At 36.1% G+C, this 20,634-nt stretch overlaps 1 protein-coding gene across 4 annotated transcripts in view; it reads left to right on the top strand.

Annotated features, from left to right (window-relative positions):
* The window catches only part of LOC150103503 (TBC1 domain family member 31), a 449,146-nt gene that overhangs the window by 20,157 nt on the left and 408,355 nt on the right, over positions 1-20,634 (top strand). For all 4 annotated transcript variants that reach the window (XM_090398075.1, XM_090398077.1, XM_090398074.1 and 1 more), the window contains exon 2: positions 5,188-5,297. In XM_090398075.1, coding sequence (XP_090254201.1) covers positions 5,218-5,297 — 80 coding nt within the window. In that variant the 5' untranslated portion in view covers positions 5,188-5,217. The remainder of the gene's footprint in view (positions 1-5,187; positions 5,298-20,634) is intronic.

The raw sequence follows: 20,634 nt of genomic DNA, 5'->3' as shown, positions 1-20,634 counted from the left end.
ATGAGATTATGCTGCTATGCAGTCAGTGTTTAAATAATTAAAGTCCCCCATTATGATTATTCATTTCTTACCCACCATCTTTATTTGGTAATGCATTTCTTCATCACTAGCAACTGATCCACTAGTTTTGTAACAACATCCTGCTATGTATTTGATCTTGTTAGACTCTATCTCACAACCGATGGCTTCAAACTCTCTGCCTCACAGGAAAACTTACTAGTATTGCAGTCATAGGTCTTAACTCTAACTGGATTCAAATCAGTATCATTGGCAGCATCCCCACCTTCATCTCACTACTATCCTGTCTATCCTTCCTAAAAAAACTGTACTCTTTACACTCAATACCACTTAGCATTCATGTGTAGAGACTTAAGTGCTGTGAGGACATAATGCTGGAGGCTTAATGGATTTTTTACAACACTCAAAAAGGATTAAAATAGAATTTAATACTTCCTATATTTCGTCCTAGTCACTAGGACATCTATGGGGATTACAAAAACAATTAATGTAATATGTACACAAATATCATACAATACTAAGCCCAACCACGTGGGTGACACTAAAGTCCTATCTAGGTGAAGCGCCCTCTAAGGGCGGTAGTAGGTGGCCTGGAATGTACGGTGGGACCTCTGGTGATGAGTGTTTCCCAAATCTTTGGAAGCTTAATGCAACCGTATTTATTAAGATTTGGTTGGTTTCTGAGAGCTGCTGCTGCTTCTAAGAAAAGTCTCTCTTTCTTGAATTTGCTGTGGTGGAGCATGGTGGTTTTCTTCCATGATACTCTGTGGGTGGTGTCCAAAACATGGTCAGCCAAGCCTGAATGGCCATAGTTGTGTTTACAGATGTAAGACTTGTGTTCTTCCAGGCAGATGGATGCTGATCTGCCTGTCTGTCCAAAGTACGCCAGCTTACAGGAACAGAGTACTTTGTAAACTCCAGGCAGTGAGAGAGGAGGGAGCTGATCTTTCGTAGAACGGATAAGGGTAGCAAGTTTGCGGTAGGGCTTATATTCTGTGTGTAGGTTGTACTTTTTTAGTATCTTGGCTATTTTTTCAGATGTGCCATGGATGTAGGGTATGGTGATGGCATTTTTAAAATCTTGTTGACGAGAAGGACAGGGAATGGGGGAGGAACTGATTATTTTTTTGATACTGTGTTCACTGTAGCCATTGGAGAGGAAAGTGTTGTGTATGTGGTTAAGCTCAGTAGTAAGGGCGGTTCCACTGGAACAGAGATTGTGGGCTCTCTTGGTAAGAGTTTTGATGATGCCATATTGTTGTGAGGGGTGGTGGTGGGAGAGTTTGTGAATGTATCTGCCTGTGTGTGTGTGTGTGGGTTTTCTGTATACAGTGAAGGCAAGTGTATCATTAGGCAGGCGTGTGACTAAGGTGTCTAGGAAGGGTAAACAATTGTTCTTTTCCTTTTCCATAGTAAACTGGATTCTTGGATGTAGGCTATTGTGATGACTGAGGAAGGAGTCTAACGTGTCTGGGCCATGAGGCCAAATAGAGAACACATCATCTACATATCTTAGCCAGATAGAAGGTTTGAGTGGGGCTGAGTCTATGGCTCGTTTTTCAAAATCTTCCATATAGAAGTTGGCAAGGGGGGGTGAGAGGGGGAGAACCCATGGCAGTACCCTCTATCTGCTTGTAGATTTTGTTCTTCCAAGAGAAATACCCAGAGTTAATGGCAAAGGAAAAGAGATCTAAGATGTCAGAGGGAAAAACGTTTTCTAAGAGAGATAAGGTGTCAGTTAAGGGAATATTGGTAAACAAAGAGGAGATATCAAAGCTTACCAATATGTCTGCATTATTCAATGTTAAATTTTCTGTGAGGGCTTTAAAGTGGGTCGAGTTTTTTATATAGGAAGTGAACCTTCCGGTGAGGGGGATCAGGGAGTTGGCCAACTGTTTAGACGGTCTGTAGCAAGGTGCATTGGTGGCAAGTTGTACTTTTTAACGTGGTTGAGCTTAGTATTGTATGATATTTGTGTGCATGTTACATTAATTGTTTTTGTAATCCCCGTAGATGTCCTAGTGACTAGGATGAAATATAGGAGGTATTAAATTCTATTTTAATCCTTTTTGAGTGTTGTAAAAAATCCATTAAGTCTCCAACATTCCAGGTTTCACTAATGCCTACAATCTGTTGTGAGGTCCCAATGTATATTCACCAAGGCAACAAATTCTACCCATTTGTTTCTGATGCTCCTAGCATTTGTGTACAGACATAAGTTACATGTTTTTTTTGTACACTCTTCTCTGTAATTTGTGTGACATAGTTGGAAAACTTGGAGATCTGTTTTTATCTAGTGCCTTACTTATGCCGACATCCTTGCACATGCTAGATAAGTCTGAACTGGATGAACACAAAATTGTTATTTTCTCATAATCATTTCCATGATAATGCACATTCTCATCATTAACATAGTTACATAACATTGTTGCTCTTACACACAAATTCTGAACATTCCTCCCATCATAATCTAGTTTCTCCCTGATTTTGTGTTAGGTCTCATACCAGTTAATAATTTCTGATGACTTCTGATACTAGCATATTCAAGTATTGGTCATCCCTCTTATACAAATTCATTCTTCCCTCAAACTCACTACACGCACATCCAAAAACTTGCATTCATTCCTTCTACCCTATGCATTGAATTGTTTGCCATCCATAGCCCTTCTTAATTCATTTCTATGATATCCAGGTCATTCATTTCTATCATATCATATACTTACCGTTTTCATTTTCTTGCTCTTCACTCTTCTTCTTCCAACACCTCTTTCATATCCTCTCTCATACTTAATTTATCATTAGTTAAGTCATTCATACCTACTAGAATTACGATCTCTTTTGCTTTGCTTTTCTGTTTTTCAATTGTGTACTATATTTTTAATTTTTGCTCCAGGAAAACTTGAAGTTATAACTCAGTCATTTAATGGCATGTTTTTTGATAGTTGCCATACCAAATATATCCTTCTTTTTACAATCAACTTCACCTATCTGATTTTTGTTATGCAATAATTTGTTGTTTCTCAGTGTTGCTTAATTTTTGTCTTCCCTACATTCCTTCAAACACCAGTCAACTTGAGAATAATAAAATCAGTTTCATTATCCTCAAGTTTGATTTTTGAGATGCAAGCCTGCTTGTTTTTGACATCACCATTCTTGTTAGCATTCCATTTCTTGTGCTTTTTTGCTGCCATTTTAATGCTCTATTTAATTTTGCAGTATCGCATTAAAAATGCTATGAAAACACTAAATACAATAAAAACACAAAATCTGCACTAATATACTATAAAATACCAATTTTCTAAGCAAAAAACAATGAAACTGATAAAAATCACCAATTTTACATGAGCACTAAATACTACATTCACAATGTAGCCTTGAATGCAATTCCTCTGATAATTGGACTTAAGATAATATGTCTGGTAATCATTTCCTACTCTGCTGTTTAGATCTCCAACAGGAGACCAAACTTTCCTTTTCTAATGCCTTGAAAAATTTCTCCACTCTGTTAGTAGAATCTTCTATGGAATCATTGGCACAAATAAGTCTCATTGTCCAACTCCCCTTTCTGATATTTGTCCACATCACTTTACTTGATATTGCCTGCCATTCAGGAAGTTTATCTTCATATTTAGTGTTGAATACTATAGTTATCCTTGATTGTTATCATCTGAATTTAACATCTTGTATTTGTTGATTGGAAAGATTTAATCTGATTTGCCTTCTTTGTTTTAGTAGCACCTGTTATGTTGATTTGATACTTATTCAGTTATTCTGCTAATTCCATTTCTTTTCCATTGATGCTTATGTTGATGGTGCCAATCTTTAACTGTTGATATTGAGTTGAGATTTGTTCCACTACCTGACTTTTCACTGTTTCCACTGGGTCCCTGGCAAAAACAACAGGATGTCCCAGCCAGCATGTAATTCTTCATGTTGTACCATCATTTTGCATTACGGCTAAAGCCAATAAAAATACAGTTTGGTTGGCTGAATTTCAAGTTGCCAGCCCATCTTCATTTGTTCACTATCCAGGTTGATATCCATTAGGGTACACCACAAGAAGGTGAGGATTGGACATTAGGTCAGAAGCCCTAGTCTGTTTTCTTTATTCTTAAAAGACTACCTAGAGGTCTTCTTCTCCCAGTTATCCACTTTAGACCCTTAAGTACCCAACAATTGATGTAACAATTATAATTTAATTTAATAGTTAAATAATTTAAGATTTTAAATGTGCAAAAAATGTCAGTAAAAACTTGTTTTTCAAATTTTATATATAGACATACATATACTGTATTGTAATAAGTACTGTGTTAGAGTGAAACTTGCTGATATTATATTCTTGTCATCATATGACCTGTATTACTGTATAAAGCAAATAGTTGTATCCCTAGTATCATTTTTACATTTGTATATAAGTGGCAGGAAGAACCTATGGACTTGGAAAGAAGTTTCTACAGTCAGACATTAACTATAGCAGCCAACAGTCTGGTGTAAAGAACATCATGGCTGCTTTGCAGAGTATTGGAAATCGATGGTATGGAGCATAGTTACACTTAACCATTGTGACTGAATGGGTAAATGTAGGTAGGTGGGATATTTGCAGAATTTCTTTTGTTTGAATGCATCATCCCAACTGTGAAGTTAGGCTGTGCTAATGTAATCTGAATTTGTTTCTCCTGGTAATATGAATTCGGGATTTTGGTTGTGGTGCATGTAAGTATGTATTCCTATAGATATGGAACACTTCTGGATAATGCATTGTTGCCAATATTGTAGCAATTCATGTCAAGTTATTTTAACATGGTTTTAAGGAAAATGAGGTTGGAAATACAATTGGCCTGATCAGAGTTCTAATCTAACTCCAATAGAACCTCTAGCCTACAACCAATAGAACATTGGTTGTAGGCCAGACCAGTGAATGCACCGGTCTGACTTTTCCAGTGGTATATGGAGCGCTGGTCATGTTGAAAGAAGAGTCATTAAACGTTTCTAACTCATAACATACTGTATACCTACAGGTACAAAAAAAAGTGTGATCACAGTTAAAGGGATCCACATACTTATTGAGGCGTGTGCAGGTTAAGTTTATTGAAATATGGTGATGTCCAAATACTTATTTCAGCATGTGTATATGACTGATTCTTATATATCTGAATGTTTATTTTATAGATTGTTCAGATTCTCTGTATTTAAACTGAAATGGAAGCATATCATTTGAATGTTTACCAGAAAGAATTCGGTACCTTGCATCAAATTAGGACAGGCATGGATAACACTGGGTAAGTTCATCTGAAACATTTGTTAATATACTTGTTTGTATCTGTCAATTATACTCATGCTTTGATTTGATATTCAGTGCATCTGATTGTAGTGTGGCTGTGATTTCCCTCCACCTCCCAACCTGCTCAACAGTTTCATGAACATTGATTGTGATGGTTTATATATACATGTTGTCTGTGTCACCATATGTAATACTCCAGAAGACAGGAGTATTACCAGTCGATAGGAGTAAAATAATAATCATTATGGATATAGACCATATTGGTGTGTTCCAGTCTCATTATCCATCTAATATCCTTTTTGAGGTCTACCCGGCCTTCTCTTTCAAATTGATTTATATTTTATTATTTGTTTAGGATATCAGGTGTTGGCCATTTGGTTTACATGTTCTATCCAATTTTGTTTATAATTGTTGAGTTTTTCTTCTATTGATTTTGTTTTTAATTCTTTTAAAATACCTTAATTCATTTTTTGGTCTAATAATGTGTATTTTGCAGTTTTTCTCATGAGTCTCATTTCACTTGTTTTTATTCTTTGTTTTTCTTCTTTGTTTGTTGCTCATATTTCGTTACCATGTAATAATGTGAGCACTGCTAAAGCATTGTATATTTTCAAGCATGTTTCTTTTTGTACTATATTTGGATTGAGTGTTCTATTTATCAAGCCTATAATCTGTAAAAATTTGAAGTTTTAATTTTATGTGTTTTTCTCCTTCATATGATATTTCATATCCAAGATAACTGAAAGTATTTATCTGTTCTATTATTTTATTACTATTATTATTATAATATGACACCTCCAAGGAGTCCAAAGACTCATCGAGGGAGGGCACTTACTCCACAGCTCTCCATCACTCAATCCACCAACTAAAGCTAACCGCATGACCTACACCAATGCCATCTACTGCCCACCAGCACCACTAGTATTTCCACAGACAATCACAAACATCCATGCCCACAGTGGGATTTGAACCTGCAGCCTTTTGGCTGGAAACGCTAACCACTCAGCCAACCAGGCCAGCTATTTTACTTCTAGCTGGAGTTTGTCCACAAAATGCCATTGTTTTAGTTTTATCTATGGATATTTTCATTACAAACTATTCCACTATAATGTTTAAATTATATATTGCTCTTTGTAAATTGTCTTCCTTATCTGATATTATTACCTTGATCATCTGCAAATAAGAGAAATTCATGTACCTTGATTGTTTAAGGTGTTCCACTGTATTAATATTTCATTAATGTAAATATTGAAAAGTGTTTGAGAAGACAGATGACATCCCTGTCTTACTCCTTAGTTTATAGATATTTTTAGACATTTTTTCATTTATTTTTTATTTTTTGTTATTATTATTATTATTATTATTATTCAGGCCTCCAAGGAGTCAAAAGCCTCATCACAGGAGGTCCTTCCTAGGAAACACAAGTCTATCAAGAGTCAACGTGGGAGGTCCCTCCCAGGAAACACAAAGTCTATCATACCACTCCTTAAACTCATTGACCATTCTCGCTCTCACCACTCTATCAGGCAATGCATTCCACGGTTCAACCACCCTCCATGCAAAGAAACCACTCCTCACCCTCTTGCTCACAGTTTCCTTTTGTAACTTCCAGGGATGGCCCCTTGTCATCACACCTTCCCGCTGTTCAACCAAGCCAAAGAACTCCCCAGTGTCAACCTGTAACCACCTCTCAACAGTTTAAAAGTTCAATCATATCGCCTCTCCTTCTATCCATCAAACTTTGCAGTCCACATTCCCTCAGCCTGAAACCATCTTTGTTATCTGCCTCTGTACCCTTTCCACAGTTAATTTATCTCCTTCAAATCCTGGGGACTAAATCTGAGAACAATAGTCTAAGTGTGGTCTGATCAGGGTCGCATACAACTGAATGATGACTCTTTTATCTCTGCAGGTCAGCATCCTTCTCATTATTGCAGCAATCCTTTGAGTTTCCTTCATCACCTTTGCGTTTTTATTTCATTATCTTTATATACATATATATATATATATATTCAATATTGCATGTAGTAAAATATTAGGTATATTTATTCTTTGTAATATATCAAACAGTACATGTCTTTTTACTTTGTCAAATGCTTTTTTGTAATCTATAAACAAAAGATGAGTTTTAAATTAAATTCTCTTCTTTTTTCTATGAGTAGTTTTAAACCAAAAGCTGCATCCATTGTAGAGTGGCCTTTTCTAAATCCATTTTGACATTCTAATAGTAATTTTTCACTGTATATTTAAAATTTTTCATTAAGTATTCTACTATATATTTTGTAGCATGTATTCAGTAAACTAATACCTCTGTAATTAGCAGGCTTTGTTTTATCCCCTTTTTTAAACATAGGTATTACTATACTGTATTTCATTCTATTGGTATTTGTCCATTTGTATATATTTTATTTAAAAATTTTAATACTCTCTGATGCAATTTTTTTCAACAAATTTATACAGTTCAGAGTTTATTCCATCTTCTTTTACTGATTTACCATTTTTTATTTCATTTAGGTTGTCTTTTAATTCTTTCATTGTTATTATATCATTTAAAGCATTATTATTAAATTTGACCTCCATGGAATCAGAAACTCATCGTGGGAGGTACACATTATTGCACACAATGCTCATCCAGCCGTACCTTAAACTGATTCAATGTGTCTACACTCACAACACACTCAGGCAATGCATTCCACTCACCAACCACTCTCCATGCAAAGAATCTATTCATCACTCCTCTGCTCACACCCTCCTTATACAGTTTCCAGCAACGACCTCTTGTCATAGCTCCCCCCCCCCGTTCTATGAAAAATCTCCATGTCGATGTGATAATCCCTGACTAGTTTATGTCTCAATCAGATCCCCCTCCCCCTTCCACATATTCACAAGGCTCTGCAATTTACATTCTTTCAATCTGTCCTCATACTCTACATTCCGAAGACCACTAACCACTTTTGTGAATCTTCTCTCGACCCATTCCAATATCCTCATCACCATGAAAACCAGGTGGCCAAATCTGTGCACAATAATCCATACGAGGCCTGATCAAGACTTTATACAGTAGTATCATAGCTTTTCTATTTCTGTATGTCAGGGTCCTCCGCATCATTGCGATTATCTGATGTGACGTCTTCGCAACTTGTGCAGTGTGGCCCCTGAATTTCAGGTTCTTGTCCACCATTATTCCTAGATCTCTCATCTCCTCTACTTCCTTTATAGTTTCCCCACCAAGTGTCGTCAAATGCTATCGCCTTATTGACATCAATCTTATTTCCTCAAATACCTCCTGCTCACTCACAATTAAGCCATCCCCTCCTATGTCCTCTACTTAAGTTCTTCATGATTCCATTCTGATCAGGATGAAACATGCTTATAAATTGAACAATGCCTTCTGCAGTAGTTACCATTTTGTCACTTTCATCGATTAATCTCATCTTACTATGATTATTCTTCCTCCTACTTGCTACATATCTAAAAAAAACTCTAGGGTTTTTCTTTCCATGATTTGCCAATTTCTGCTCATATTCTACTTTTGTTTTTCTTACTAACTGAGTCACTCTCTCGGCTTGTTCTTTATTATTGTTATTATTATTATTCATCTTGCACTTCCTCCAAAACACTTTCTTTTTCCAGATTTTATGCTTAAGCTCCACATTCATCCATTTTGCATCTACCTTATTCAGCCTTTTGGCCTTCAGAATACATTCACATGTTGATGCTGTATTTCTTTGTCATGTATGTATTTCTTTGTCAGTTCCCATGCGGCATTTATTTCCTTACTGCTCAACTCCTCCTTCCATGTTATAGCTCCAAGCTGTCTCTCAAGCTTGTCATAATCACCAACCTTATAATTCCACATATATCCTTTCCTCACAAAAGTCTGCATGAAGTGATTACTTCATGATCATTTTCACCAACTGAAGGAAAGTGTGAAATTTCTCTCACAATCGCATCCTCTGATGAAATGATTAGATCTAGAACTCTTAATCCTCACTTTCCCTCCTTTATGTGCTGCCTGAGATAGTTATCTCTCAAGAACTCGAGAAATTCATTTTCCTTATTCTCAAATGCTATCTCTTCATTCCATTCTATACCGCCATAATTAAAATCATCCATAATAATTACTCTTCCTTTGTTCACTAGTCCAAGTTCTTTATACATTTCTTCATCACCATACACACATTCCCAGGCCTATAACAACATCCAACTAAATATGTCTTCCTCTCAACCTTCATGTTACACCACATTGCTTCATAACGATTGCCACTATTTTCCCCTTTCATGTCTACCTTATGTGGACTTAATTCCCCTGCTATAATCAGCAGCACTCCCCTCCCTTTTTGCCCTTTGTATCCTTGAGAAAAATACTGTATCCTTCCATTTCTATTCCTGTTATGATCTCATCTTCATTCAACCATGTTTCACTTGTTTCAATGATTTTGGGGCGAATAAACTCAATCACTGAAACCATTGCAGCCCTCTTATTTCTGAATCTTCTGGCATCTGTAAACAAACACAGCAGTTTATTTTTAGGTCTGTAGCAGTGCTATCTAATGTTGGTTATGATTTCCCCACCACACCTGCACAACCACCTTTATCACCATTTACCACATATATCTGCTCGTCTCAACTTCCTCACCCACATCACACTATACTCCATCTTCATACACACATCCATCTCCCTATGCCATGTCTCCCTGTCCACCCAAACTCCCCCGTTTCCCTGTTCCTCATGTATTCCCAGCATTTTTCAAGTTTATGGTGTAATTTTTTTTTTTTTTATGTTTAGTATTATCTGTCCAAAGATCTGTAAAGTAATCCAAGAATTCTGTGTCTCTTTCATAACTTAATCAAACAATTTAATCAAAAGATGTTTTATTAACTGCTTATATTTCGCTGAATTTCAAATCAGCATCATCAGAGCACAACACACTTGTACATACGACAGTGAGTAAGTAAAACAATAAAATTGCAGTGTACAAAAGATCTAAAGTCCTATTTATGGAACCTTCTAATGTTGAAAAAAAAAATCATTACAGCTATGTGGGAGTTGCTCTTAAGATGACTGTCTCCCAAATTTTTGGCAAATTAACTCCCCTCTTTTCTTAGCCAACGACTACAAGCCCTACAAAATAGATAAAATACTGCACAGCCTCATTACTCCTCCCTCCCCTAATACACAAGAACACAACATGACCATCTGTATTCCCTATCTCTCTGTCAGAGGTACATCAGAAAAGATAGCCAAAGTACTGATAAAACATGGCCTTCGCACTACTTTTAAACCGCATACAAAACTATTATTGTTATTACGGGCAACTCCAAGGAGTCGACAGACTCAACGAGGGAGGCCCTAGCATTATGTCAAGAACAACTATTCGACATTCACACAGTATCTATCATACCTCACCTTGAACTCATTCACAGTCATGGCACCCACAACACTCTGGCAGCTTATTCCACTCATTCACCACTCTCCAAGTAAAAAACCTAGCTCTAACACCCTTGCTAACCACACTCTTGCCCAGCTTCCATGTATGGCCCCTAGTCCTCCCATCACCAGTCCTATTCTCAAAAATATCTTCTCAATTAATTTTATAGAAACCCTTCAGTAATTTGAATGTCTCAATCATATCACCCCTTTTCCACCTATCAACCAATTTCTGCAACCCGCAAATCTTCAACCTGTTCTCATAAGGTTCATTCCATAGACCTGCTATCATCTTGGTCACTTGTCTCTGGATCCTCTCCACTTCCTCCCCATCAAGAAGAAACCCTGGCACCCATATCTGGGCACAATAGTCTAGATGGGGTCTTATCAAGGCTCGATACAGAGGAACAATAACCTGTTTGTCTCTGCTTGTTAAAGTATTTTTCAGCAACCAAGTGATTTGATGAGCTGATTTAGCCACCTTTGTGATGTGCCACCTAAACTTCAACTCCCTATCCACCAACATTCCCAACTCCCTGGCCTCGTCAATCTTCTGGAGTATGGTTCCACCAATGTGATATACTGCTGTTAATCTTTTCATCCCAAAATGCATATCCTTACACTTTGCCACGTTAAATTGACATCCATTCTCATTAGCCCAGTCCTCTAAACTATCCAAATCATCTTGCAAAATTTTGACATCCTGTGCACTCACTATTGCTCTACCCAACTTTGCATCATCAGCAAACAAATGAACACTTCCTCTCAGATCCTTTCCTATTTCGTTAATGAACAAATTGAAAAGTAGTGGTCCAAGACCAGAAACCTGTGGAACACCACTAGTCACAGGCCATCTTTTGGACTCTACTCCTGAATAAACCACTCTCTGATATCTCTCCATCAACCACCCTCCTATCCATCTCACCAACCCTATATACATCCCCATATGCTGCAGTTTACTGATTAGAATTCCATGTGGTATCCTGTCAAAGGCCTTAGCAAGGTCCAGTAGAATCACTGTAAACCCGTTACCCTTATCCAGTTCAGCCATCACTGTGTTATAAAATGTGAGCAAGTTACTGAGGCATGATCTACCCTTCACAAAAGCATGCTGTCCCCCATACAGTATCTCAACTAGCAACTCTGATCTTCTTGCCTAAGGATAAACTTCACCCTTTGGCACAGCCAGGAGTGTATGAAGTTCCCTGTGACTTTAGCCTACTATGGACAAAGAGGAAGATCAGTTAACATCCACCTGGAAGAACATAAAAAAATATATTCGCTACTATTACTATTGCGAGTCAGGACTGGCAGACCACTCTTTGGATACTGCTTCACACAGGATTAGATGGAATAAAATAAATGTGCTATTTAGGAGTTGTTACAGATCTGAAAGATTATTTTTTGAGTCAGCAATGGCTTTGAAGAATTCTCCTACCCTGAATAAGTATGGTTGCATTAATTGCCAAAAATTTGGGAGACTGTCATCCTAAGAGCAACTCCCACATAGTTGTAATGATTTTTTTTTTTCAACATTTGCAGGCACCATAAATAGGATTTTAGATCTTTTGTACACTGATGATGCTGATTTGAAATTCAGCAAAATATAAGCAGTTAATAAAACATCTTTTGATTAAATTGTTTGGTGTTGTTAATACCATTAAAAACTTAAGTTATGAATAACCGTCAACACCTAAGCTTATCTGTTAGATTGTGTCTCTTTCAGGTTTCTCTTTTGGCTATTGCTCATCTGTTTTTATATTTTATCTTCTTGTTTTTTGCTACTTAACTATCTTTTAAATGCCAGCTTTTTATTTTCAATTATTGTTTTTATTTCATTGTCCCATATATGCAATTTTTTTATTTTTATGTTATTTTCTATGTTATTTTTTATGTTGGTATAAATTTCTTATACTTGAATAATTTAGTAGTCTTACTTTGTAATTAAATTTTGTTTCTCTAGTTTGTTTATTTTATTTATTTATTATTATTTTTTTTTGTATTTTTTTTAAACCAATTTGGTGGAAACCTTAATTTTGCCTGCGCTAAATAGTGATCTGTGTCTGTTTCTTGCCCTCTTCTGACTTTAACATCTAGAAAGAGGTTTACTGCTTTTTCATTTGCTATAAAGAAGACTATTACTGATTTTTGTCCTCTTGCACACCATGTATGTTTATGTATAATTTTTATATTTGTAGAATGTATTGATTATTTTTAAATTATTATATATTATATAATCAATGAGTTGCTTTCTATTTTTGTTTACTGTGAGTTCTCCAAATTTTTCTATATTGTTATTATTAATTTTTTTCATTCCTATTCTGGCATTAAGATCTCTGGCTATGATTGTATTGTCTGTTTTATTTAATTTTTCATATATTCCTTGTAACTGTTCCTTGTGTAAAACTATATTCCTTGTGTAAAAGTCATCATTTTCTTCTTATTTTCCTTCTTCGAGGGCATACCCTTCAACAACTATTAAATTTTCTTTATTTAATTTTAATCACCTTCTAATATTCTTTCATTCCAATATGTATAATGAGTTATTTTTGCTTTAATTGATTTATGGAGATCTAAATTATTACACCAACTTTTGCATGTATTTGTTTGTCCACTCCACTATATATGGTATGATGATTAGTTATTTCTTTTGTTCCTTTAAGTTTTTTTTTTTTGTTTCTGTAAGAACTACACTTTCTATATTTTCTTAATTTAAAATTTTATCTAATTCTTCTTTTTTATGTGCTATGTGTGTACTGTTCCATATAGCATATTTCACCATGCTTTTCTTTTTCCTAAGTTTTTTACCCTTTTCCAGTTTGTGGTCTTTACCCATGTTTTCAGTCTGGTTTGGATTTTTTTGTTGAGACTTGAAAGTAACATATGTTTCCCACTGTCAGGGTACTAGCATGACGATAGGTATCATAGTGGCAGGACTGCCACCTTAAGGCAACTAGGGTTGCCTTTCTTATTTTAAGTAGATAGTGGAAACTACAGTTTGAGAGGAAAGGGTCACCCCCTTGCCCTCGAATTGCTCTAATAGCACTGTGGGAAGGAGTAAGAAGTAACAGAGAGTAGAGGAAAGAAGAGTAGAAGACCAGTCTACAGATATGATATACCAAGTGTATATTGTAGCAAGTGAGATCAGGTCTAGCTCGAGTATCTCGGGTTTGCCATGCCAGTACTCACCAATATGAGTCCCTGAGATATTATTATTATTATTACACCCTCTATGGAGTCAGCAGACTCATCTTGTGAGGTTTATTCAACTGACAACATATTTATCATACTAAACCTTAAAATCTATAACACTCCTTGCATTAACAACACATTCTTGTAATGTGTTCTATTCATTCACAATTCTCCACGTAAAAAATCTACTCCTCACACCCTTCTTCACCATACTCTTATGTAACTTCCAAGGATGACTTCTGATTCTTCCCCTCCTGTCTTCTACTCTTTTTATAATCCCATCTGTATTAATCCAATAAAATCCTCTCACTAACTTAAACGTCACTATCATATCATCTCTTTTCTTCCTATCCACCAAAACTTTGTAATCTACATTTCTTCAACCTCTCTCTCTCTCTCCATAGCCAGCATTCCAAAGTCCTGATGTTATATTAGTCATTCGTTTCTAGACATTCTCCAATGTTTCCACATCACACTGAAAACCAGGTGACCAAATTTGAGCATAATAGTCCAGTTCTGGTCTGACCAGTCCTTTATACAGTGGTACAGCCAGTTTTTATCCCTTGTTCAAGTACTTCTTTTCACAGCAGCACTATATGCAGTCTTTGCAACACTTGCAATATGCCCTCTAAACTTCAGTGTACTGTCAACCATCACTCTGAAATCTCGAATCTCATCCACTTCCTGCAGTATAGTACCGTCGATATAGTACACAGCTTTATATTTCTGCACTCCAATATGCAACACCTTGCACTTATTATTATTAAAACTACAACCGCACTCCTTTGTCCAAGTCAAAACTCTATTCAAATCTTCCTGAAGGGAAATGACATCAGCAATTCTACTTATAATTCTTCCCAACTTTCCATCATCGACAAACTACTGAAGATCCCCAGTTATTCCACATGATATGTCATTTACAAACAAGCTAAACAGCAAGGGCCCAAGAACAGAACCTTGGGGCACGCCACTGGTTTTGAGACACTGCTCCATCATACCCAACTTATTGGTATTGTTCAGAGAGCCAATCTCTGATCTATTTAACCAATATACTCTCTATTCCCATCCTCTGCAGCTTGTACACCAACTTATAACATGGTAATCTATCAAACACATTTGCAAAGTTCGAGAATATCACTGCAAGTGATTTTCCCTTATCTAACACACTTGTTACTTTTTCATAAAATGCAAGCAAATTGCTAAAATAAAAACTATCCTTTACAAATCCATGTTGGACCATCATAAAGAATGTCATGTTCATCAACCCAGTCCTGTATTCTATTCACCAATCTCTCCAACACTTTGACTACAACTGCAGTTATACAGACTAGTCCACAGTTGGAAACTTCTGTCCTAGAACAATGCTTGTGGAGTGGTACTATTTTGCCTTCTTTCTCTCCTTAGGAACCCTACCCACTGTGCAAGATTTGCATTAAATAACCAGGTTAAGGGTATAGCCAACTGTTTTGCACATTCCTTAAGAATACGTGGTGATATGTCATCCATTCCCACAGCCTTATTAACATTTAATCCAATTAACACTTGATACACCTCTGATTCTTTCACTTCCAATTCTCATCATTCAGTAATTCCACTATATCCATTGCAACAGTTATTCTGCATCCATGCCTATCCACCAGTTTCAACCTGCCATAATTATTCTTTCTCTTGCTTGCCATATAGCAGAAAAATTTAATATAATAATTAGCCAAGCTTACTCTTCATTTTTTTATATTTGTGCTGTTGGCATTCTCTTTCTTCCAGCATGCAATATAAGTGATCTTTTCAACAGACTGTAGGTTTGAATCCTACTATGGACATGAATGTTTTGTGAATGCCTTTAGGTTGGAGAGCCGATGTTTAAACCACTTTCCAATGAGGATGACATAATAAAGAAACTATTGAGCGTCTCTGTCCCATTAATTTACAGGTTTGGAGATGCTTAAAAATTTAGTTTGCTAAATTAATTTATTTTCTTGGATTAATAAATTAATCCAAAATTATCTATCAGAATATCTTGCAATAATTCAAAAATAATATAAATGAGCTCCAAATAAAATATCTTGGCTCTTCATTCATGAAAATTGTACACTTATTTACAACATTAATATGCATAATTATTATGTATGTAAACACAGCTAAATGAATTTTGATGAATGAAAACGTTTACTTATCTGTTGTCATCCACACTGTAAAGTGATTAGTAGGAATTTTTGATTTCATTCAATTCAACAATAGCATAGAGAAAAAACAAATCAAATGATTTGAATTTCATAAGGCTAGGTTCAAAAGACATACAGAATTTCACAATAAAACTCCATACCTCAATACTGATTCATGGAAAACACATCAAGGTTATAACTCTCCAGTGCTGTTTTTGGGACACTATGCAATACTGCATACTCTTTTTGACCTGTTAATAAATGTGTCTGGACACAGATGCTGTTGATTTAAAAATTTGTAATATTCATCAATTATTTACACTTCTATTTATATACTTAATTTATTATTCTTATTCCAATAACATTCTTCTTCTTTCTCATCTGTCAGATGATGGGTTGAGTCACCTATGTGCAAATCTTTGCCATCTGGTTTCCCATCCAATGATTCCATTCAAGACTATATTTGATAATCTTTGAAAGGACATTCTCTGGAGGTGTCCAAACCATCTTAATTGCTGTTTAAGATGGTTTGTGTTTGACTTGTGTTCTGACCTATGTTATTTTTCTTAAGCATTTCATTTTGAATGCTCTGATTTTCTGTATTTCTTTCTGATCGAGTGTCTAAGATGTCTTCATATGTTGCTGTAGGTATAACAATGGTTTTATAGTTTTAGTTTGATGCTTTTTGAAATGCTATTGTTTTTCCATATTTTGTTTAATTTATTCATATCAGTCCATCCTTTGTTAAGTTTGTATTTTACTGTTTCTGTGTTGTCAAGGTTGTGAGTAATGACACTGCCAAAATACGTAAATTGCTTTACTTGTTCAAATATGTGATTTTCTAAATGTATTGATAATTTTTCCTCATCTCTTGTTGTTTTCATTGTTTTAATTTTGCTTAGATTGATTTTCAATTGGAAAAACAATTGTTTTTCCAGTTGTTCTCTAGATTCTGCAAGAATAATAATATCATCTCCATATTTGATGTGGTTGATATTTGTGCCATTTATTTGTAGACCTGATGGATTCTTCAGCTATGGATTTGTGTATTTCTTCAAGATAGATAAACAAATTTGGTAAGAGTACGCAACCCTGAATGACTCCTTTTTACTTTGAATTTGTCTGTTTTTATTTTATTAAATTTGACAGTTGCTTTGGTATCTTTATAATAATTCTTCATAAAGGTTTGTAGTTCTGAATATAGCTTCATAGAATTTTAAGATGTTTATCATTTTGTTCCTGTTGATGGAATCAGTTGCATGTTTGAAGTCAATAAAACTGCAGTATATAGGTAAGTTGTATGTCCAGAACTTTTCTGCCAGTCTATTAACTGTAAAAATATAGTCCTTCCAGGATCAGTAAATGTTTTTTTTTTTTCCATATCCATATTTTTTCCATTTCTTTCTGATTGAGTGTCTAAGTCTTGGCTCCATACATATGACAATGGTTTATAGTTTTAGTTTGATGCTTTTTGAAATGCTATTATTTTTCCATATTTTGTTTAATTTATTCATATTAGACCATCCTTTGTTAAGTCTGATATGGAAATTAGCAATAACAAGACATCATCAAATTTTTGACATGTACCCTCAAGGGGTATACAGGATATGATAGTACTACATGAAAAACTTACATAATTACTAACCTCCTATCTACAGTTTATGTCAAGATTCCAACATTATGAGATCTTATATTTCTATCTTCTAAGGCACTTTTTAATGTATCAATCCACCTATATCTTGATCTTGCTCTGGGTCTTTTTCCTGCCAAGCTTGCAGAGAACACTTCTGTTGTTAATCTCCTCTCCCATTCTGTTTAAGTGACCATACCATCTGAGATTAGCTCTGCCAACACATTCTTTCCTAATGTCCTCGTTTTAATATGATATTGACATTGATGCCATCTGTTGATACCCCTAATCTCTCTCAGGACTCTCATATCCATGGTCTCTAATCTTTGGTCAAGTGTTTTCTAACACATTTTTTCTAACCCAGTTCTCAGATCCGTAAGTTAAAATTCGTTTGAACACTGTCTTGTATACAACTAATTTAGTGTTTTCACTAATTTCTCTTTTACTCCATATAAATTTATTCAGTTGATTTCCTACCATACCAGCTTTGTTGATTCTGTTGTCTATTTCCATATTTAATTTACCATCCTCACTGAAAATTGTGCTTAAGCAGCTGAAATGTTTTACTTGTTCTATAGGTTATTCATTCACAATGCAATTGATTTTCATTGTCTGTCTTGTTATTGCTGACCTTCATACCAAATCTATTACAACAGTTATTCAATTTAGTCATTGAATGTTGCAGACTTGTCCCAGATTTATTAAGAAGTATAATAACATTATCTGCATAACATAAAGAGCTGAGATTAACATCTTTTAATTTTGATATGAGGTTTAATACCACTTTCCTTCATAATGTGATACATATAGATAATGAATAACAGAGGGGATAATGCACATTCTTGTCTGACACCAGATTTAACATTAAACCACCTTCCTGTATTTCAATTCTAACTGATGAATTACAACTCAAATACCATTGACACCATATAACTGTAGTGTTTCGAATAGCTTCTCTCTTGACACCTTGTCATATGCCTTTTCCAGATCTACAAAACTTAAATATAGTTCTTTGTTATGTTCCCATGATTTCTCAACTATTTGTTGTAAAGTGAAAATCTGATCCTGACAGCCTCTATTTGGCCTGAATTCAGCTTGTTCTTCATCCGGCTTCCCTTCCACAATCCTTCTCAACCATTTTTCAAGTATACTTGCATAAATCTTACCAGGAACAATGAATAGGGGAATACATCTGTAATTCTCACATTCAGTTTTATTTCCCTTTTATATATGGGTACTATGAGAGCTCTATTCCAATCATCTGGAATTCGTCCCTTTGTCCAGGTCTTCTGAACTATACAGTGCAGCCACTGTAAGACTTTTATACCTCCATACTTGAGTATTTCTGGTTGAATAATCTCCACATTTCAATCTTTTGATGACTTTTCTAAGGTTATGTATTCGTAATTGCATACCTTTTGAATGTTTTTTTTACCACTGTGCTATCACTGCTTGTTTCATTTTTCGAAGAATTACTCAATACTTCAAGGATATCTTTTTCTCCAGTTTTCATGTCATCTTTATTCTTCTTCTTTCACTATGCCTTATCCCATGTTAAACGGGGTTGGCACACCAATCTTTAACCTTCCTCTTCCAAGTTCTCCGGTCCAGGGCGTCCTTCGGACTCCATCCTTTCTCCCTAAGATCCTCTGTCACCTTATCCCTCCACCTGAGCTTGGGCCTGCCTCTTTTCCTCCTTCCCTCCAACTCCATATACTCCACTCGTTTACTAACATACTTCTCACCCTTCCTCTCTACATGTCCAAACCACCTCAGCCTACTTTCATGTACCCCGCTCATCTTCTTGCCATTTGGTCCCACCTTAACCGTCCCTCTGATGTAGTCATTCCTTATCCTGTCCTTCTTTGTCACACCACTCATCCATCTCAACATCTGCATCTCCACTACCTCCATCTTCCTCTCCTGTGCCTTGGTTATAGGCCATGTCTCCGCACCATGGAGCATCGCCAGCCTCACCACCATCTTATACAGCTTTCCTTTCCTCTTACAACTCGCTCTCTTGTTGCACAGGACCCCGCTTATCTTCCTCCAATTCATCCAACCGCATGTTATTCGGTGCTGTATTTCCTCATCCAAGTCACCATTCCTCTCAACAACCGACCCAAGGTAATTGAATTTCTTCCTTGAAATTAGCCTTTCAACCTGAAGTCGTATGACCATATCCTCGTCGCTCCCCGTTGACATATATTCAGTTTTCTCCCAGTTCATTCTCATGCCTCTCTCCTCCAGTACCTTTCTCCACTCTTCCAAGGTATTTTCAAGCTTCTCTTGGGATGATTCGCATAGAACAATGTTGTCGGCAAACAGCATGCTCCATGATGCCTCCTTCTTGACATCCTCCACTAGTACATCCATGACCAGGTCAAAGTGGTAGTGGCTCAGAACTGACCCTTGGTGTAGCCCCTATGACAATGGGGAACCCTTCTGTCATGCCGACACTAGACCTGACCTGAGTTTCTGTTCCCTCATACATCTCCTTCACCAACCTCACATACTTCTCCGACACCCCCTGCTTCCTCATACACCTCCATACCTCCTGCCTGGCCACTCTGTCATATGCCTTTTCCAGCTCTATAAACATTATGTGCAGCTCCACTTGCATCTCTCTATATTTCTCCATCAATAGCCTTAGCGCAAATATCGCATCTGTTGTCCCTCTTCCTAGCATAAATCCAAACTGCTCCTCACTAATTTTCGTTTCCTGCCGTATCCTCCCTTCAATTACTCTTTCCCATATCTTCAATGTGTGTGACATCAGCTTGATCTCTCTATAGTTGCCACAGTCTTGAACATCTCCTCTTCCTTTGTAGATTGAGAGAAGAATACTTTTCCTCCATTCCTCTGGTATCTTTTCCTGTTGGGCTATTTTCCTCATCAGATCCCATAACATATCCACGCC

Source organism: Typopeltis vanoorti, chromosome 9 (assembly GCF_054136105.1).
Source record: "Typopeltis vanoorti isolate ZY-2024b chromosome 9, IOZ_Tvanoo_1.0, whole genome shotgun sequence".
In the NCBI taxonomy this organism is placed as follows: domain Eukaryota; kingdom Metazoa; phylum Arthropoda; class Arachnida; order Uropygi; family Thelyphonidae; genus Typopeltis; species Typopeltis vanoorti.
Note: the sequence above shows the minus strand (reverse complement) of the source record. Positions and strands in the feature narration are given on the sequence as shown.